The sequence below is a fragment of the Oryx dammah genome, unplaced genomic scaffold, assembly GCF_014754425.2.
Source record: "Oryx dammah isolate SB20612 unplaced genomic scaffold, SCBI_Odam_1.1 HiC_scaffold_11, whole genome shotgun sequence".
Classification (NCBI taxonomy): domain Eukaryota; kingdom Metazoa; phylum Chordata; class Mammalia; order Artiodactyla; family Bovidae; genus Oryx; species Oryx dammah.
The window spans coordinates 40,024,378-40,044,086 of record NW_024070195.1 but is presented as its reverse complement, the minus strand read 5'-3'; the positions used below and the strand labels follow the sequence as shown (position 1 = coordinate 40,044,086).

The following is a 19,709-nucleotide window of genomic DNA, read 5'->3' as shown; positions in this document are numbered from 1 at the left end:
CAATACTTTGGCCACCTCATGCAAAGAGCTAACTCATTGGAAAAGACCCTGATGCTGGGAAAGATTGAAGGCAGGAGGAGAAGGGGGATGCCAGAGGATGAGATGGTTGGATGGCATCACCAACTCGATGGACATGGGTTTGAACAGGCTCTGGGAGTTGGTGATGGACAGGGAAGTGTGGCGTGCTGCAGTCCATGGGGTCGCAAAGAGTCAGACACAACTCAGTGACTGAACTGAACTGAAGTCCACTTCTAACAGTTTTTAGCTCTACCCAGGAGAAATTTCCAATCGCATCTCATGCTGGATGGAGGGGGCACCTAAATGCTTTCCTGGGGAGCTCCATCCCAAGGCCTAGGAAAAGGAGGCGGCATAGGACCTGGTGGGCTCCCCTCACCTCCCTGCGCTATGCACTGGCTGTGTAATTTGTGGGACCCAGTGCCAAAGGGAAAGGTGAGGTCCTTTTTTCAAAGAGTATTAAGAGATTTCAAGACTGTGACAGCAGAGCATTAAGCCAAGAGCTGGTCTTGTGTGGCTGAACAGATCTTGCATGCATGCAAAGTCGCTTCAGTCATGTCCAACTCTTTACAACCCTAGGGACTGTAGCCCACCAGACTCCTCTGTCCATGGGATTCTCCAGGCAAGAATATTGGAGTGGATTGCCCTGTTCTCCTCCAGGGAATCTTCCCAACCCCGAGATCGAACCCATGTCTCATGTCTTCTGCATTGGCAAGTGGGTTCCTGGGAAGCCCCAGTGAACAGAGCCCATCCCCATCAAGTGGGTCCTGGCTCCTCCCCCTGGATGGAACCATCAGTAGCATCAGAAAACAGAGAGGAGCCTCAGCAAGGAACACAGAGCTCTGAGTTCTAGCGAGGCCCAGCAGTTCTTCAAGCCCTCTTCCTGCTTCTTCTTCTATAAAGTGATGCAGTGGACAGGATGACCATCGCTGGTTTTTAAAGCTGGATGGCTGAGGTTTTAGTGCCAATGCCACAGGGCCCATCTGGGGAAGGCTGGTGCTCAGGGGACAGTCTGGGAATCCAGGGTCCCTTCGGCCTCCCCAGGACATAACTTGGTGGTTATCACAGTGACCTCTCCCACAGCTGGAGGTCACCTGTGTGACACGCTCACCTGAATGAACAGAGACGAGCTACACACGGCAGTTTATACTGGCTGGCTATAAAATGCACGTGTGTGTTTCAGTTGCTCAGTCATGTCCGACTCTTTGGGACCTGATGGACTATAACCCACCAGGCTCCACTGTCCGTGGAATTCCCCATGCAAGAACACAGGAATGGGTTGCCATTGCCTTCTCCAGGGGATCTTCCTGACTCAGGGTTCAAACCCAGGTCTCCTGCATTGCAGGCAGATTCTTTACTGTCTGAGCCACCAGGGAAGCCCAATAAAATGTATACATACATTTAAAACAACCAAAAGAGATGCCTCAAAATCCAGAGGAACAGTCTCTTATTTTTCCTGCCTAGGAAACCCCATGGGGAGTCCGGCAAGATCAGGAAGGGGAGTAGAAATATCAGAAAAATATTAATGCAGAACTTAATAGACCATAACTTCAGGGACCATTTAGGGCTCCACTGGGAGGGCCACAGTCCCAGCACAGCACCTGACAAAGAAAACAGTACAAAGAAGCCACAGCTCCTGATCAGACCCCCAGCCCACCCCCGCCATCTACCAGCTGAGCAGCGTGGGGCAAGCAATTCCACCTAAGTCTCGGTATTTCCTCTGGAAAAATGGAGACTTCCCCCTGAGACTGTGTGGAAGACCAAGGGAGATAATATATGTTAAGTACCAGTCCACAGAGCCTAGCATAGAACAGCTAAAAGAATCAGAGCCACAGCAGAAAGTGACACAACATTGTAAAGCAACTACACTCTAATACAAATTTAAGGGGCTTCCCTAGTGGCTCAGTGGTAAAGAATCCACCTGCCAATGTGGGAGACACAGGTTCAATCCCTGATCTGGGAAGATCCCACATACTTCGGAGTAACTAAGCTTGTGTGCCAGGACTATTGAGCCTGTGCTCTAGAGTCCGGGAACCACGACTGCTGAGCCCACATGCTGCAAATACTGAAGCTCACACGCCCTAGAGCCTGTGCTCCAAGAGAAGCCACAGCAGTGAGAAGCCTGCCACAATCGGAGAATACACCCCGCTCTCCACAACTAGGGAAAAGTCCACGCACAGCCAAAAACAAATAAATAAAAATTTAAAAGATGAAATAGATAAAAGAATCAAAGCCAACACTTTTCTGAGTGCCATTTACTCCTAAGCTGACCCAAATGAAATTGCCGGTGTCCAGCTAGTGTTTATGATAAATACAATGATTATTTCCATTTTAAAGCTAAGGAAACTGAGTCATAGAGAGGTTAATACTCTTTCCTAAAGCCACACAGCTTAATAAGAGGAGAAGCTTGGATTGAAACCAGACAGTCTGGCTCCAAAGATGAATAACTTAGATTCCAAATGATGACCCCAAATCATCAAGATAAGTTTAATTATGTTCTGCAGTCTCAGTTTGAGAAATCAGAGAAGTGTGAAATCCATTTTACAAAAGTCTCCTCTGTGAAAACTAGTCCAAAAAAAAATAAGATAAAAGATTGGATCTGAAATTTATCTAACTGGAAAAATCCATCAGTGAGCCACACCTCGTTCCCCTACTGCACCCCCATAACAAATATGTGTGCGGCGTTGATAGAGGTTTATTTGGTTGTTCAACTTGATCTGTCCTCCCTAAGACCATCTAGACCCAGTAACATTTGCCAAAAGCCCATTATGATAAAAAGTATGGGGCCATTCAAATCCATGGGCATAAGACAAAACTTCAGAGACTTTCTAGGCTGTAACCAACCCTTCCTCTCTAAAGGGTGCACAACCCATGGGGAGCCCTTGAGCCAAGGAACATGGAGCTGCTGAGGGACTTGCTTTTGAAGGTGGCTATGGGTTTCTTGCCTGGAGAATCCCAGGGACAGGGGAGCCTGGCGGGCTGTCATCTATGGCGTCACACAGAGTCAGACACGACTGAAGTGACTTAGCAGCATGGGTTATGGGTTATGTTGGGCTTCCCTGGTGGCTCAGACAGTAAAGAATCTGCCTGCAATGCAGGAGACTCAGGTTCAATCCCTGGGTTGGGAAGATCCCCTGGAGAAGGGAATGGCTACCCACTCCAGCATTCTTGCCTGGAGAATCCCATGGACAGAGGAGCCTGGTGGGCTACAGTCCACGGAATTGTAAAGAGTCAGACACGACTGACTAACACTTTCACGCTCTCACATTGTTTATGGTAATAGTCATATTTACTATGCTTTGACTATTCCTCTTGAATAAGGGTTAATAAATGAATCAGCCCTTGATAGACATGTGACTCCAGAAGAGGCAATAAAATGTTCTGGGCAAGCAGGCTTAGGGAGCAGCAAAATCTGGCCAAGGGTCAAAGATCCTGCTGTTTGACATTCTCAGTCAGAGAGAGGGGGGCTCCCTGAGCACATAAAATGCCTTTCCCAAACCAGAAGCATCTCTGGAATCAACTGCAGGGATGGTAAAACAGCTCCGGCAATATATAATTTTCTGCAATTTCTGCCTTTTCACCCCATCTTTTAAAAAACATATTAAGTTCTTCTCTAACAGCAGGATTGCTTCAATTTGCATCTTTCCGCATGTTAATCAGGCTGCTGGTGAGACCACAGCGCAAACAGCCTTTCTCTCTGGGGTGGTAGCCTGGCCTACTCTAACATGTTAGCCCTCCTTGACCCAGGAGAGAGGTCAGAGGTCAGTGGGTGGGCTGAAGGCTGGGAGAGGGTAGCCACAGCCAGGAGGGGAGAATAGAAGGTTACTCTGGCTTGAGTCTTGCTGGCAGCCCCCAGGGTAAGAGCCAGGATAAGGCCAGTGCAAAATTTAAGTGACTCCAAAAATCTCAGAAATCAAAATAAAGATTTTAATGCGGTATTAAAAAAAAAATGCAAAAAAAAAAAATCCATGACACATAAAATATCAAAAATCTATTTTAAATTTTAAAAATCCATTTACAAATGAAGAAACTGAGGCACAGAAAGGTCAAGCAACTTGCCCAGGGTCACAGAACTAGTAAGCAATGGCATTTAGTCTGGATCCAGAGCCTGAGTTCTTAATGCTTTGCCCTACTGCTCACATTCTGTACCCTAAGAAACACTTTTAAATAGATGTGGAACATAGTGACATTTATGGTCTTCTCCTTAATATTTGCTGTTTTCCAAATTTCCTGGAATTAGTGTACTGTCTTTTTTAGTCAGAAAAATGAAGACATTGAAAAGAAAGAACCTGTAAGGGAAAAGAATCTGAAAAAAGAATGAATATATGTAACTGTATCACTGAATCGCTTTGATGGCAACCCACTCCGGTATTCTCACCTGGAGAGTTCCATGGACAGAGAAGCCTGGCGGGCGACAGCCCTGGAGTCGCAGAGTTGTACGTGACTGAACACGCACGGTCACATACACACACATACGCCCGAAACTGACACAACATTGTAAATCAACTATACCCCAATACAAACTAAAAATTAAACTTAAAAAAAGGTAAGAAAATGAATCATTAGCCACAACTCTGAGATTTAGCACCCCTACAGGGTGAACACAACTCAGAGTTGGGGGTGATTCTGTGACCAGTGACCTCTGGAAGGGTTCTTGCATTCACAGAGGGGCCCAGCCCCAGAGCCCCTGCTTGCCTGGGTAAGCCTGCAGGAGGAGACCTGGGTGTAGGCATTCGGGATGGTGGTGAAGACTCCACAGGCTGCAGTTTATTCTCACGCAGATGGCGAACATTCAAGCTGGCCTAGGAGCTGGGCCTGTCTCTAGACATCACCTGAATAACTACGTTGAGGTCAAGCTGGTTTTTCTCTGCTGTTTTAATGCCTGGCTTCTCAAGCAAGCCAATCAGTTGTGTATCTGTCGATGTGGTCATTCACAGGCGGAGAACTGCAGACTGACCAATTTTCCTCCCATTCATTGAGCCTGTGTGTCTAGGATACTAACCAAACTCCATCAACTAAAGTTCAAAGGAAAATGGAAGAAGTCAGCTATGAGATTGTTCAAGGTATTAATTATATTGTTTTCCTTTAAGAGAATAGATTTAATAAATTATGGCCCATCCATACAACAGAGAATTGATATGTAGCTATTAAATATGTCTTCCAAGAATATCTAATGACATGGCAAAAATAAATCTGGATATCATAGTCTACTAATTATAAGAAAAAACTAAAAAAAAAAAAAAAAAAAAAAGAAAAAACTATATACTTGGACACAGGAAAAAAAGCCTTGGAGGAAAGGCTTCAAAATGTCAACAATGATTATCTCTTGGTGATGTTTCTCATCTTTGTATTTTCAACTGTCTGTTGGGAACATGTTATTTTTTCAGCACCAGGAAAAATGTTTTTGTTTTGTTTCCTTTCATTCTGTTTGTTGTTGTTGTTAACCAGAAAGATGATTTCTCAGGTCAAAATGTTGCAAACTAACTTTTTTAAAGGGTGATGTCTGGGACTTCCCTGGTGGTACGGTGGATAGGAATCCGCCTGCCGATGTAGAGGACATGGGTTTGATTCCCAGTCCCGGAAGATCCCACAGGTCATTGAGCAACTAAGTCCATGTCCCACAACAACTGAGCCCAAATGCCTAACTACTAAAGCCCACATGCCATAGAGCCTGTGCTTTGCAGCAAGAGGAGCACCACAGCTAGGGTAGCCCCTGCAAGAAGAGAAAGCCCACGCACAGCAACGAAGACCAAGGGCAACCCCAAATAAATAAGTACCCGCTCTTCCTTTTAGAAAATAGAAAATAAAAGGGTGATATCTGAATGCTGACGTTTCATCGTGCAGGACACATAGCTGTGCTAACCACACACACACGCACACATGCACACACAAACCATTCCCAAAGATCAACCTGCTTCTTTTGGGGATCAGAAAACCTTCACCACTTCCCCTACTTCACCTTACCTCTTTATTCCTATCTTTCTCCCGGAATCTTCCCAAGACTCACATAGGGAGACACTGGGCTCTCTCTGAAGTTTGTCTTTAGAACAATGAGAGTTCTGACTTTATCAGGACTCAAAGCTAAGCTCCCCATGCACAAAGCCCCACACCATCTGGCCCCCACATTCACCCACACCTTTGCCTCTCTGATGTCACTCACTATTGTTTTCCTGCTCCTTCCTTTACAAGAGCTATGGTATTCTTCCTCTAGGTAGTTGCAAGGGCTCATTGCCTCACCTGTATGTATTTTGGCATATTATATGCTACATCCAAGAATTTTCCTTCAGGATAGTAAAGAGTGCTGTAAAATATTTGTCATAAAAAAAGAGGCAATGGGTCTGACAGGATTGATGACCCTGCTGTACAGTGATTGCTGGTTGGCAATTTCTGTCTTTCATACAAAATGGAAAACTTTGGGAGGGCATGAACTGAGCCAAAGCATATTTGATGAAATGAAATGAATGAAAACACAAGCAGGCTTTTTTGTTGTTCAGTTGCTCAGTCGTGTCTGCCTCTTTGTGACCCCATGGATGGCAGCACACCAGTCTACCCTGTCCTTCACCATCTCCTGGAGCTTGCTCAAACTCATGTCCACTGAGTTGTGATGCCATCCAACCATCTCATCCTCTGTTGTCCCCTTCTCTTCCTGCCTTCGATCTTTCCCAGCATTAGGGTCTTTTTTCTAATGAGTCTGCTATTTACAACAGGTGGCCAAAGTATTGGAGCTTCAGTTTCAGCATCATATTCTAACGAATATTCAGAACTGATCTCCTTTAGGACTGACTGGTTTGCTCTCCTTGCAGTCCAAGGGACTCTCAAGAGTCTTTTCCAACACCACAGTTCAAAACTATCAATTTTTTGGTGTTCAGCCTTCTTTATGGTCCAACTCTCCCATCCATACATGACTACTGGAAAAACCATAGCTTTGACTATACAGACCTTTGTTGGCAAAGTAATGTCTCTGCTTTTTAATATGCTGTCTAGGTTGGTCATAGCTTTTCTTCCAAGGGACAAGTGTCTTTTAATTTCATGGCTGCAGTCACAATCTGCAGTGATTTTGGAGCCCAAGAAAATAAAGTCTGTCACTGTTTCCATTGTTTCCCCATCTATTTGCCAGGCTGAGGATATCTAGAAGGGGATGGGGAGGGATAGCTGCCAGGTGGAGCTTTGACTTCCTTGGCTGGTGAGAGGTTAGTCACACTCTCGCCAGTGTGTGCAGGGACCTCACTGGATGGCATTGAGAATGTGCATCTGGCCAGGGACTCCTGGCTCCAGAGCAAGGCTGTCTGGCTGCCTGGCAGGCCTAGGGGCAGCTAGGGGTCTGGGAAGGGGAAGCCTAGAAGCTATTCACCACCCGCACCCACAACACCCTCCTGCCTCTCTCTAGAAGTCTAGCCACTCATCAGGCCTACCTAACAGCTACTGACCTGACAAAGCCCATAGCTGTTCCATGTGCCATGAAGGTTCAGAACTTCACTGGATGAGGGAAACACTCCCAGACCACAGGCTTGGGTTAGAATCCTGCAGTCTTAAGCAGGCCACTCCAACTTCTCCGCATCTGGACACTGGGTCACTCACACCTACCCAGCCCTGAGTCCCACGAAGGTGAAAATGTTGGTTGTTCAGTTGTGATCCCTTGGACTGTAGCCCTTTGTCCATGGGATTTTCCAGGCAAGACTATTGAAGTGGGTTGCCATGCCTTTCTCCAGAGGATCGTCCGGACCCAGGGATAGAACCCGTCTCCTGCATTGCAGGCAGATTCTTTACTGTCTGAGCGACCAGGGAAGCCCCCCTGAGTCCCATGGTGAACGATCAAATAGAGTGTCAACACGAGAGTCTTAGTCAACTGTGAGGACTATGCAAATATTGGTCAGTATTACATGCAATAATCACTGTTTTACTGCTGACCATAATGAATTCTTTGGTAATTCAGAGGCCTTTTAGGAGATTAAACTCAGCCTTGTCAACGTCAAGTATCACTGAATAATATCTGGGGTCAAATTCTGATTGTTGGAACTTTCTTGGTATTCAAATTCTCGATGAGAAGGGCTTTTCTATAACCTATCAAAGCATGCTGATGACCCTCTGGAGTCAACTCTAATCCTTCTCTGGTCCTTGCCTGCCCACACCATCCCCATGGATGAAGGGAGGGTTTGTCTGCTCCAGCAGAATATATTCATTTGAGCAGGAAGCCCAGCTCTGGTGAAAAACCATCTCTCAGACTCCACCCTCTTCCTTTGATCCTCCTACTGAATGCTGGGATGACAGAAGCAAAGCCGATCAGATGTAATTATTTTAATTCAGCCAGATGCTGGGAATTAGTCTCTTTTTCCTTGCAAGTATTCTAGGGAAATACAGAACTCAGCCAAAGATGCCCCCAAAGAAAGGAGCTGACAATCTCAAGAGGAAGGGAGGGAGCCCCCCACCCCCACTTGCTCTGAAACTGCTTAAATCAAAGAAGCTGCTGCCATCCGTGGATGCAGGGGGAGGAGGGCGGGATGGGGGAGGAGGAAGAGAGCCTAAACACACACTGTTTACCAATCCCGGAAAACTAGACCAATAGCAGCACCCAGCACTGTCTAGAGCTTTAGAATTTCCAAAGCACTTTCGTTTGTATTACTTTGTCTAATTATAAACCAGGGAGGAAGCCACCGACTGAGTTAGAAGCTGAGGGCAAACTGAATTTAGGTTTCAGGGAATTCAGATTTGGTCTTCCCCAGACACCCACTAGCAGGAGAGCCCCTCGGGTACGCTCACCTTCACGATCTCCTTTAATCCTCACAGCAAGTCTATCAGCCCCAGCATACAGGTGGAAAAGCTGAGGCTCAGGAAGCTTGAATAGAAGCTCTAGTCTACATATTGGCTGGGTTCTTGCCCTTGTTCTCTCCGTGAAACTCCAATACTCTGGCCACCTGATGTGGACTGACTCATTGGAAAAGCCCCTGATGCTGGGAAAGATTGAAGGCAGGAGGAGAAGGAGATGACAGAGGATGAGACGGTTGGATGGCATCACCAACTCGATGGACAGTGTCTGAGCAGGCTCTGGGAGTTGGTGATGGACAGGGAACCCTGGCGTGCTGCAGTCCATGGGGTTGCAAAGAGTCGGACATGCCTGAGTGACTGAACTGACTCTCTCCCTTGTGGGGACTCTAATAGTGTCCAGATTGCCAGCATATACAGGTGTAGCAGTTATATCCACATCCCCTAGACATTTGGTTTGGACTTCCTGTTCATTCAATTACAGATTCACAGAAGAGCCTCTGTGATCACCTACTGCACACCCCGCCCTCTGCTGGTGTACATGTAGGGGAGGTTTAGTCCTGGGGTCAAGGTCCACCAGACCCACTGAGGTAAACAGACAAGCAGAGAAAGCAGATGGAGCAACTGTGTTTGAGCTGATCTAGTCATTGCTGTATTTCCCAAAGAATATCCATTCTGTGTCTTATTCTCCAACTGGAAGCCCCTGAATGCAGAGTTTGAGACATTACAGCCTCTTTATTAAAGACCCTGGCTGCCCCCGAAGCTCCCCCTCCTAAGTTGTCCCCACCTCCTGCTTCTCTGCAGTCCCACAGAAGAAGCAAAACCAAGGGCTGCGTAGGACTGCAGACTTTGGCTTCCCAACATACACATGCACGCGCGCGCGCACACACACACACACACACACACACACACACACACCAACCACATGCTCTCACCCCCTCAGCCCCATGTAGGGGCATCACCCTACTCCAGAGCTAAAAGGGAAAAATGACAACTAAATGCCAAGCACCCAGCCTCCCAGACTGAAAAGGCCTCTCCGCTGCCAGTGTTGGTGCCAAGGCAGTCTTGGCTCAAGGACAAGTGAGCGTGGCCGTGACGGAGAGTGGACCAGGACTCCCAGCCCAGCTCAGTGGCTGACCGTGGGCGAGCTTTTTCCTCTCCTTGTGCCTCAGTCAGCTCAGCTCTAAAAAGGGGAGACATCTTCCAGCTCCAAAACTGTGGACTTCTACGACGGCCAAGGTAGACTGAAGAGCCCTGCCTTCCCCCAGTGCCTCCAAGGACATCCTGCGGGGCCCAGGGCCCCAGGGAGGCCAGCCTGCCATCCATCCACCCCCCCACCCCCCAGGTCTTGTCCTACAGTCCTTCTGCCACTCACCCTGCAGTTGCTGAGCTCCTCAGCGGACAGGATGATGGTGCCACATTTCTTCCCTGGGACACCGCTGAGAGAGGAGAAGATGAGAGAACGGAAAGTCAGACAAAGACAGAGCCACAAGCCTGAGCTCTCCCTGAATCAGCCCTCTTCAGCCTCCCCTCACCTCCCCACCACCATCCAGCAGATCTGCTCTGAAGCCCTAAGAAGACAGAGTCTCCTGTGACCTAGGGCGCTGCTTCCTGGGCCGGGCCCCCAGGCATCGAGTTGCCCCACCCCTGCTCCCCAAGAGCCCACCACGAAGGGTACTGTCTGCATTGAAAGTCCTAGAAAAGCATCCAGACTCACCCAGAGGCTTCCAGACCAGTGGTTCTCAAACTTTCCGTCCAGAGACCACTTCTGTGGGCAAAAGACCTCGTGGGCTAGCCACCCCACCCTGCACCCAGCTGACCCCCAGAGTCCCGGAACACCCCAGCTCTGAGCCACTCTGATCCATCGGAGGAAGGAGAGCAGTAAGAGGTAGTGAAACAGGAGGACGGGTGTACTCTGGGTGGCAGCATGCCAGGCCATCTCCCATGGCTCCCTCCCCTGCAACTTCTTGGCTGGGGTCTCTCTGGGGGAGAGAGATCTCGGCCAACCCTGAGGCTCCTCTGTGAGGTGGGCGACCAGGACGTGAACTTGGCCCCCCTCCCCCAGAGAATCCTCTCTAGGGGAGTAAGTTCCCAGGGTGGGGTTCTACCATGACCTCATCCTTTGGTCAGGAGGGACCCCACCTCACCCAGGTACCAGCCCATAGCACTCTGATGTTGAGGACTAACCCCAGCGCGGGGGAGGTCCCAGGGCAGCCAGGGCTGCTGGGAGGGAGAAGAAAATGGCAGCTGTCCAGTAGCTGTGTGACTTTGGGCTCATTGCTGCACCTCTCTGAGTCTCAGTTTCCTAGCCCATATAATGGGTGTGACTGTAGCATCCATTTTACAAGATAATATGTACACACACCGCGCCTGACACGGAGGAGGCCTCAAAAGCAGTTTCTCTCCCTGCCTGTGTCCTTTTACAACTCTGCAAAGCTGATGAAATGCAGCCCACACTTGAGCCAGCCTCAGGGCCACAACATGCTGGCTGCGGAACACATTTCAGAGAACCACTGATGGAGCTCTCTCCAGTGCCGGCTCTTGAAGGGAGAGATTCTCAAATAGAGGAGGCAGGGGAGCTGGCCCTCTGCAGGGGGCTGATGAGATAGCTTGGATCCCTCCAGATGAAGTGGCCAGAGCAGGGCTGCAGCTGGAGTATCCCCTGCCCCAGCCAAGAGGCCAGCTTGTCCCTCTAGACTTGGGCAGCCAGCTGAGTAACCCAAAGCCCCTCCACCCCCAACCAGCCCTGCCTGCTGGTAAAGATTGATTTGTTTGACCAGGGAGATAGAATGCTCACACCAGCCTCCTCTGTCTAATGTTTCTCCATCTGCTCCTCTCCTTGCCTCTGAGCCCCTCGTCTATTTCCGATCTTTCCTTCCACGCTCTCCAGCCCCAATCAGCTCCCACCTGGACTTTCTCTCTCTCCCTCTCTTCCCACTCGCTCTCCCTTTCTGTTTCTCTCTCTGACTCCTGCTCCCTCTCCAATTCCTGCTTCTCTACTCTTCTTGTAAATTAGCATCCATACCCTTCCTGGGCTGCAGGCATCCCTGGGTCCCCTGAAGGCCCATTTCCTACATCCTGCTAGTCGGATGGACAATCCAGCTACTGAGACCCCAGCTTCTAGGAGTCCTCAGCAAACGCCAGTGGCTCCTGCAGGTGGGTCCCTCAAGCAGATGCTCCCTACCCTGGCCCCCCTACCCCCTGCCAGGTGTGAACCCTCTCTCCAACCAGGAGAGGAAAGGGAAGGAGTGGGAGGGTCTTTGTGGCCATATTTGCATGAGGCCAGCCAAAAGCAGATGGTCAGGGTTGGGGCTGGGGAAACGTGGCTAGCCCACCGCAGCTGGTAAGGAAATGCGGAAAGTGAGGGTTTAGCAGAATCTACTCTGTGAGGAGGCTGACGTCCAGCAGCGGAAGCACTGGAGAAGAGGGGAGATAAAGACAAGGGAGGAGAAGGCTGAGAGGTGGGAGGGGGAGGAAACCGGCCTGGGGAAAGGACAGGAAGGAAGAGGGCCCAGTTCCTGCTGATGCCCAGAAACAGCCCCTACCTTTAAGCCCCACCCTGCTCCCCAAAGCCCTCTGACCTCTGGGGTTGGGGATGCTGGAGCTCTAGCCTGGGAGTGGGCAGGGCCAGCTACAGAGTGTCCCCAAGTGCCTGGGTCCTTTAGGAGGGACCCAGGACCCTCTCTGTGCCCCTGAGCAGGACTGAAGAAGGTACAGTGGTGGGAGCGGGGACAGGACCGGGACCCTGAGGCCCCCTTCTGCAGAGCTGGCTGAATGTCTGAGGACTCCAGGGCCAGAGGTGTCTGGTGGCCTACCCGTTGGACACAGCCGGCATGGGCTTGCCTGTCCTGGAATTCAGGCTGAACGCTCCTATTCTGTGGAGAGAGAAAGAGCATGTCGTGAGCTGAGTATCCCTGTCCTGAGAGGCCAGAGCTCTCGGCATCACTGAGACTCTTGGAGACAGGTTTCTGTTCTGGATCAAACATCAGAACAGGTCCAAAAGCCACAGGCCAGGGGAAGGAGAGGTATTCTTCCCAAACCTAACAAGGTGAAGCCCTGGGTAACTTCACCTCAGAGGTTCTTGGGGAGTGGTTCCTGGACAAGCAGCATTACCTCCCCTGGGGACGTGTTAGACATGGAAATTCTCGGGCCCTTGCCTGGACTTGGGGTGGAGCCCAGCAGTCTGTGTGAAATCAGCCCTCCAGGGGATACTGATGCCTGCTTCAGTTTGAGAACCTCTGCGCGACCTCTCTGAGCCTCAGTGTGTGGGCTGTGAAATGGGGAGATTGACCTCGTGAGGTCACAGAGAAGAAACACTGTCTGGCCCAGAACAGATACCCATTGAAAGGAAGCCATTCATAGGTCTAGCCAGGGAAACAACTAGACTTGGACATGTGAAAGCTTTGGTGGGGCAGTAGGTCCCCTCCTTCACCAGCACCCTGCATCTCCACATTTTAGATCCTGTTTGACCTTTAAAGCTCCTCCCCAATCCAAAGTCTTTCTCCAGCCCCTTCGGAAGGTGTGCCCCTCCACCCCTGGAGGGCCAGGGGCCAGCACCAGAAACGGACCCAAATAACTCAGGTGCTTTTGACCCAGGCAGTTGGGAGCTGAGAGGAGAAGACACACACTGACTCCTGGGACCCAAATTCTATTAGCTTCAGAGCCCTCAAACAGGAGATTACTCCCTATTCTCAAGAAATGATAGCTATTTATCACTATATTCTGTGAAGCCAGAGGAGGAACCTTTTGGGGGATAAGGAGGACTTTCTGTGGGCTCTGGAGTTTCCACATAGTTGTTGGGGGTCAGAGACAGGGCCTGGGAAAGAGACCAGCCCCCGCCCCCCAATAACACATTCTGCAGTTATTGATCATGATGAGGGGACAGCGTCCAGTGTGAAATTGGCAGAAGCGGGGGGTGGGGGGGTGGGCTTTTCTGCCCACCCTGCCCTGTGACCTGGACAAATGTCCCAGTTTGCAGGCCTCTGTTGCCTGGGCCCTGCTCCTGGGGCTTCCTGAGAAACAGGGACAAGAGAGGTCACCCCACTGCCTGGGCAACCCTGGCTGGTCCCTGAAGCCACCCCCAGGTTCCACTGTGAGAAGCCTTGAGACTCTTCATGGCGGAGCCTGTTCAGTGTAATAGTTTCCCCCTAAAGCACTGAAAACCCTATGATGCAGGGGCAGGGTGGGATGGGGAGGGCTTCGCCATCCGAACAATCTGAAGGCTACTCTATGTGAGCAGATCCCTAGGTTCAAATCCTAGCTCTTCTACTTCCTAGCTATGCAGCCTTGGGCAAATCTCTTCCCTCTCTGGGCTTCAGTTTCTTCCCCTATATAACGATGGGGTGGGGGGTGGGAGTGGACTACATAAGCTCTCGGGCCATTCTAAGGAATGTGGGTCTCTAATAAATGAGCCGAGGTCCCTCCAAGGTAATTGGGTTAAAAGTCCTGCAAGGGCAAGGCCCTTTCAGTCTCCATATTTCTGACTGCCCATGATGACCGGCTGACGGCTTGCCCCTCCCCTGAGCTAGCCCTCAGCAAGGATGAACAGCAAGTTGGACCATCACTGAGGAAGCAACCCAGACAGGCTCCACTTCCCTGTATACTTACGTGAGGGACTTCTCCAGGCGGCTCCCAGGGGACCCCACAATCTCTCCAAGGGTGCAGAAAGCCTGGCCCAGGAAATCCTGCACATCCAGGGTGCAAAAAAGACCACTGTCACCCACTAGGCTCACAGTCGTCCTACCTCCCCCATCACCCCACACCTGGGTATATGAAGGCTCTGAAATGACAGGATGTAGCGTCAGACACACACACTATGTCATAGTGAAGCCCAAGGCCAACTCAGAGTTTGGCATTTAGGAGACTTTCAGAATTGCTGGGCAGGTGCTGGCAGAACTCACATGTTTGGATAAATCAGGACTCTTGGAGTCAACATCATACCTGCAGGGAACACAGAGAGATGGTGAAGGCAGCTGGGGCAGCCTGCCCTGAACTGTCTGGCTTCTTGAGCTGAGCCAGAACCCATGCTCTCCCCAAACTAGGCAGTAACACAGTAGACATTTCTGGGAGTAATAGCAGGGAGACACAAATGCCTTCTAGTGTGTCTTTTGATCTGGGTGATAAATGGATATCAACATACATCATAGGGTAGGGTTCTTAAGATTTGAGCACTTCACTATATATGTTATGCTGTTGTTGTTTAGCCAATAAGTCATGTCCAACTCTGCAACCTCATGAACTGCAGTCCTCCAGGTTCCTCCGTCCATGGGATTTCCCAGGCAAGAATACTGGAGTGGGTTGGCATTTCCTTCTCCAGGGGATCTTCCCAACCTAGGGATCAAACCTACATCTCCTGCATGGGCAGGTGGGTTCTCTACCACTGAGCCCCCAAGGAAGCCCATATATAAGCTGTGTATGTGTTAGTCACTCAGTCGTGTCTGACTCTTTGCAACTACATGGACTGTAGCCTGCCAGGCTCCTCTGTCCATGGGATTCTCTGGGCAAGAATACTAGAATGGGGCGCCGTGCCCTCTTCCAGAGGATCCTCCCGATCCAGGGACTGAACCCGTGTCTCCTGTGTCTCCTGCATCAGCAGGCAGGTTCCTTACCACTAGCGCCACCTGGGAAACTGACTTCCCAGCAATGGGTTGCACTGACTGCCTGGGCCTCGAGTCCTCCTATTCCTCCCTCCACGTTCGTCTCCTTTTACTGGATTTTTTCCCTTTGCTCCCTCTTTGCCAACCCCTTTTCCCCATTCCATCCACAATTCTCTGGGGGCACAGTCCTTTCTAACCACCCTATACCCCGAACAAAACAATAAAACACTCCTCCACTTACTCACCAGACTAAAACCCCACTGTCACCTTTACCCTCAGGAGAGGGGCACTCTGCATCCATGTGATGAACACATAGATGCTTTGAGTCTGATCAGCTGGGTAACCTCTGCAGGAGGGGAAACTGGAGGGGACCTGCCCCCAGAACCAGCTTTGACAGAGGAAGAGTTCACTGGGGACTTCGGCTCCCTGGAGGTAGAGCTGGAGTTGCCCCCAAGATCTTTCTCAATCACCCGCCCCAGAATCAGGTAGCTTGCCTAGTGCCCTTCCACACTAGACAAATGGCGGGGGGTGGGGGGGCAGCCTGTGTTCCCTCTCCCCACCTCTCTTCCATCTCCTGATGTGGGTGGGGCTGGACTTCAGCTAATAGTCCCTTTTCTCCCAGGTCAGCCCTGGGCTTCCTCTGATATGACAGATCTCCTACCTTCCCGAGTGAGAAAACCGCCTCCCCAACAACAGGTCCTAGAGCCCCACCTCCCAACCGTGGTTCCCTCCCCAGCTCCAACCTCAGCACCATCTTCTACTTACAGGTCAAAACGGAGGTTCTGCTTCTCCTCGAAGAAGTAATCCACAATGAACTTGCGCACAAAGTCGGGATTGAGTGTGTTGTCGATGACTTCGGTGCGTCCAAACTGCAAGAGGAGAAGGGGCGTGGGTCTCACAGCCAGGATGGAGGGACTGGACTCAGAGCCCCTCAGTCCTGAACCTGGTAGTAATGGAAACCATGCCTCTTCCAGGCCCCGGCCCCCACCCTCATCCCCTAGTCAAGGAGAGAGCTCCCTTATCTAACAGTGGAAGCCGTCTACCTTTGGTTCTAATCTCCACTGCCATCCCTTTACTCTCCCTTTCTTTAAATAGGTTCTGCTCAAGTGAGATAGTGTTTTTTTTTTGTGGCTTTTTTTGGGGGCTTGTGGGATCTTAGTTCCCCAATCAGGGATCAAACTGGGATCTTTAGCAATGAAACCACAGAGTCCTAACCACTGGATGGCCAGGGAATTCCCAAGTGAGATCGTTTTGATATCGGGACATCTGAGCAGACCCTTCACTTGCCCACCTCCCTGCCTTTGCCTATGCTGTGTCCTTCACCAGGCCTCCCCTTCTCGGCCAATGGCGTGTCCTCCATTCTTTCAAGGTCCATTGTTAATGCTGCCTCCTCCAGGAAACTGTCCTGATTCCTCCAACCAGACACCTCTGTGAGCACACTGAACTTGTGCTACGTCTATGACTACCTTCCTTCTTGGACTGATTTCGATTTAGGCGTACTGATTTGATGCCCTGATGGTAAACGCAAGGCAGAGGCAGGGGCTGTGGGATCTCTGAAGATCCCTTCTCCTGGTGTTCATGCCCTTGTGTAATCCTCTCCCCTCGAACGTGGACTGGAGTTAATGGTTCGCGTCTAATGAAGATTGGACTGGAGCACAAGTCACTTCCAAGGTTATGTTATAAATGACTATGGCAGGGCTTCCCTGATGGTCCAGTGGTTAGGATTCTGCCTTCCAATGCAGGGACACAGGTTTGATCCCTAGTAGGGGGACTAAGATCCCACACGCTGGGGGGAAACTAAGCCTGTGATCCACAACCAGAGGAGCTCCCGCACCACAAGGACCACAGCAAAGACACAGCACAGCCAAAAAAGACTATGGCTTTGTCTTGGGCACCTTCCCTCTCTCCTGCTCACTGTGATGAGGCCAGATGCCGTGGTGTGAGCTGACCTATGGAGAGGCCCACGTGGCAAGGAACCACGGTGGCTGTCAGCCAACCCACCCCTGAGAATCTGAATCCCACCGAAAACCACTGAATGAACTTAGAAGTGGGATCCTGCCCCAGCCCAGCCTTGAAAGGACGGGGGTCCTGGCCAACACCTCGACCGAAGCCTCGTGAGAGACCGTGAGGCAAAGGATTCCACAAAGCTGAGCCCAGATTCATGACCCTGTTGTTTAAGTGGCTAAAGTGTGTTAGTCTTTCAGGTGTGTCCGACTCTTTGCGATCCCATGGACTGTAGCCCGCCAGGCTTCTCTGTCCGTGGAATTTTCCAGGCAAGAACACTGGAGTGGGTTGTCATTTCCTCCTCCAGGGGATCTTCCCAACCCAGAGAGTGAACACGAGTCTCCTTTGTCTCCTGCATCGGCGAACGGATTCTTTACCAACTGAGCCACATGGGAAACCCCATGTGGTTTCCCATGCTAATGCTTAAGGACTCAGCTCCCCAGAAGTCCAGCTCTCCAACTCCCATAGTTCGCCTCATATCCCTATGACTGCACTCACCACATGCCCTAACCATGATCAGCTCTTTTCATCCCAATAGATAGAGCTTCTCAAGCAATGGGAGGATCCAAGTTTTCCTCATCTTTCACAGATGATTATAGCAGCAGCAGCTGCTGTAAACACTTTGCATCGTATTCCCTTAATTAATCCTTTTATGGTAGGCTTCCCTATTTTATGGATGAGAAAATGAAAGCACCGAAAAGCCAAGTAATTTGTTTAGAGTCGCAAGGCTAATAATTGCTGACTTCAGGCATTCTGGCTCACATTCTCTAAGCATGTTGCCCTACATGTAAGGTTCCGAGAGCGAGGACAGCTCTGCTTAGAAGCCACTGCTCCCAGTGACTGGTGCAGAGTAACTCACTGTTGATTGAAGTAAGATCCAAGGAGGAAATGGATGAGAGGGTTTGAGTTCCAACTTTATCACAAGCTGATTATGTGACAAGATCAGAGACTTTCAAGGCCTCAGCTTCCTCATCTGAAGATGGAAAATAACACTACTTGTTCTGGGACTACCCTGGTGGCCCAGTGGTTGAAAATCAGCCTACCCAACCTGAATGGGAGGGGAGTTTGGGGGAGAATGGATACATGTATACGTATGGCTGAGTTGCTTCGTGATTCACCTGAAACTATCACAGCATTGTTAAGTGGTTATAACCCAATAAAGAGTTTAATAAAGGTTTCAAATAAAATTAAAAAGAATCTATCTGCCAATGCAGGGGACATGGGTTCAATTCTTGGTCTGGGTGCGGCAACTAAACCTGTGCGCCACGGCTTCTGAGCCTATATTCTAGAGCCAACGCGCCACAGGAGAAGACATCATAATGAGAAGCCCGCTCGCTGCCGTTAGAGAAAGCCTGAGCACAGGAACGAAGACACAGAGCAGCCAAAAATAAATAAATAAAAACACTACTTGTTCTGCTTGTTTCTTTGAGTTATCCAATTCAATTCAATTATGAATTCAACAGTTTTCAAGCACTTATAAAGTAGGCCCGGCAGTGTGGTGGGTCCTGGGCTACAAAGATAAATAGAATATGAATCCTATATTTCAGGACTCCTCTGTCATAGGTGAGACAGCTCAGGCACAGATAATAACTACAAGACAGTGTGAGAACAGTCATCACAGAATTACATGCAAAGGTCTAAGGCAGAGTGCGCTCCTCTGGCTGGGGAAGCATGGAAGTCATTGAAATGTACCAAAAAGCAGATCACTGGGAGTCCTGTTTCACATACCAGACCAGGTATCTGATTTCATAGAGGTCTGCATCTTCCATTACCCCTGAGCTTTTTTACAACTCTGTAAATTACAGAAGGCATAACGTCATGCAAATGATTCTTATCCACAGAAATGCAAATGAATTTCCCTCAGTGGAATGCAATTGATTATTTGATTATTACCCAGTGGATTTGCAACTATTTGTGAATTCATCTCAGCATTCGTGATTGTGTATGTGTTCGCGTTGTTGGATTTGAACCAGTTATAACATCTTACTGGTTCCCTCATTAATGAATAAGTTGAATAAAATTTTGCTATGTGTTCAATTTATATTTCTGTGGGAATCATTATTTTATCTTTAAGAAATGTATCCTTTAACAAGAGATTTTTCAAAATAACCCATGCTCGGAATTCCCTGGTAGTCCAGTGGTTAGGACTCTGTGCTTTCACTGCCAAGGGTGAGGGTTTGATCCCTGGCAGGGGAACTAAAAATCCCACAAAGCTTGAGGCAGGGTCAAAAAAAAAAACAAAAAAAACAAACCCCATACTCAAGCCCTACCACAGGCCAATTAAATCCAAATCTCATTGGGTGGGGTCTGAACAACTGTATTTTTAAAAAGTTC

At 49.5% G+C, this 19,709-nt stretch overlaps 1 protein-coding gene across 3 annotated transcripts in view; it reads right to left on the bottom strand.

The window, feature by feature from the left end:
* Window positions 1-19,709, bottom strand: part of CPNE5 (copine 5) — an 89,221-nt gene that overhangs the window by 28,973 nt on the left and 40,539 nt on the right. The window contains exons 4-9 of one of the 3 annotated variants that reach the window (XM_040249802.1): window positions 16,137-16,240; window positions 14,676-14,715; window positions 14,383-14,459; window positions 12,591-12,650; window positions 10,493-10,543; window positions 10,151-10,214 (exon numbers count right to left, since the gene is read on the bottom strand). In XM_040249802.1, the coding sequence (XP_040105736.1) occupies window positions 10,151-10,214; window positions 10,493-10,543; window positions 12,591-12,650; window positions 14,383-14,459; window positions 14,676-14,715; window positions 16,137-16,240 (396 nt within the window). Of the gene's footprint in view, window positions 1-10,150; window positions 10,215-10,492; window positions 10,544-12,590; window positions 12,651-14,378; window positions 14,460-14,675; window positions 14,716-16,136; window positions 16,241-19,709 lie in introns of those variants that run through there. The other 2 variants (XM_040249803.1, XM_040249804.1) reach the window with 2 other exon arrangements.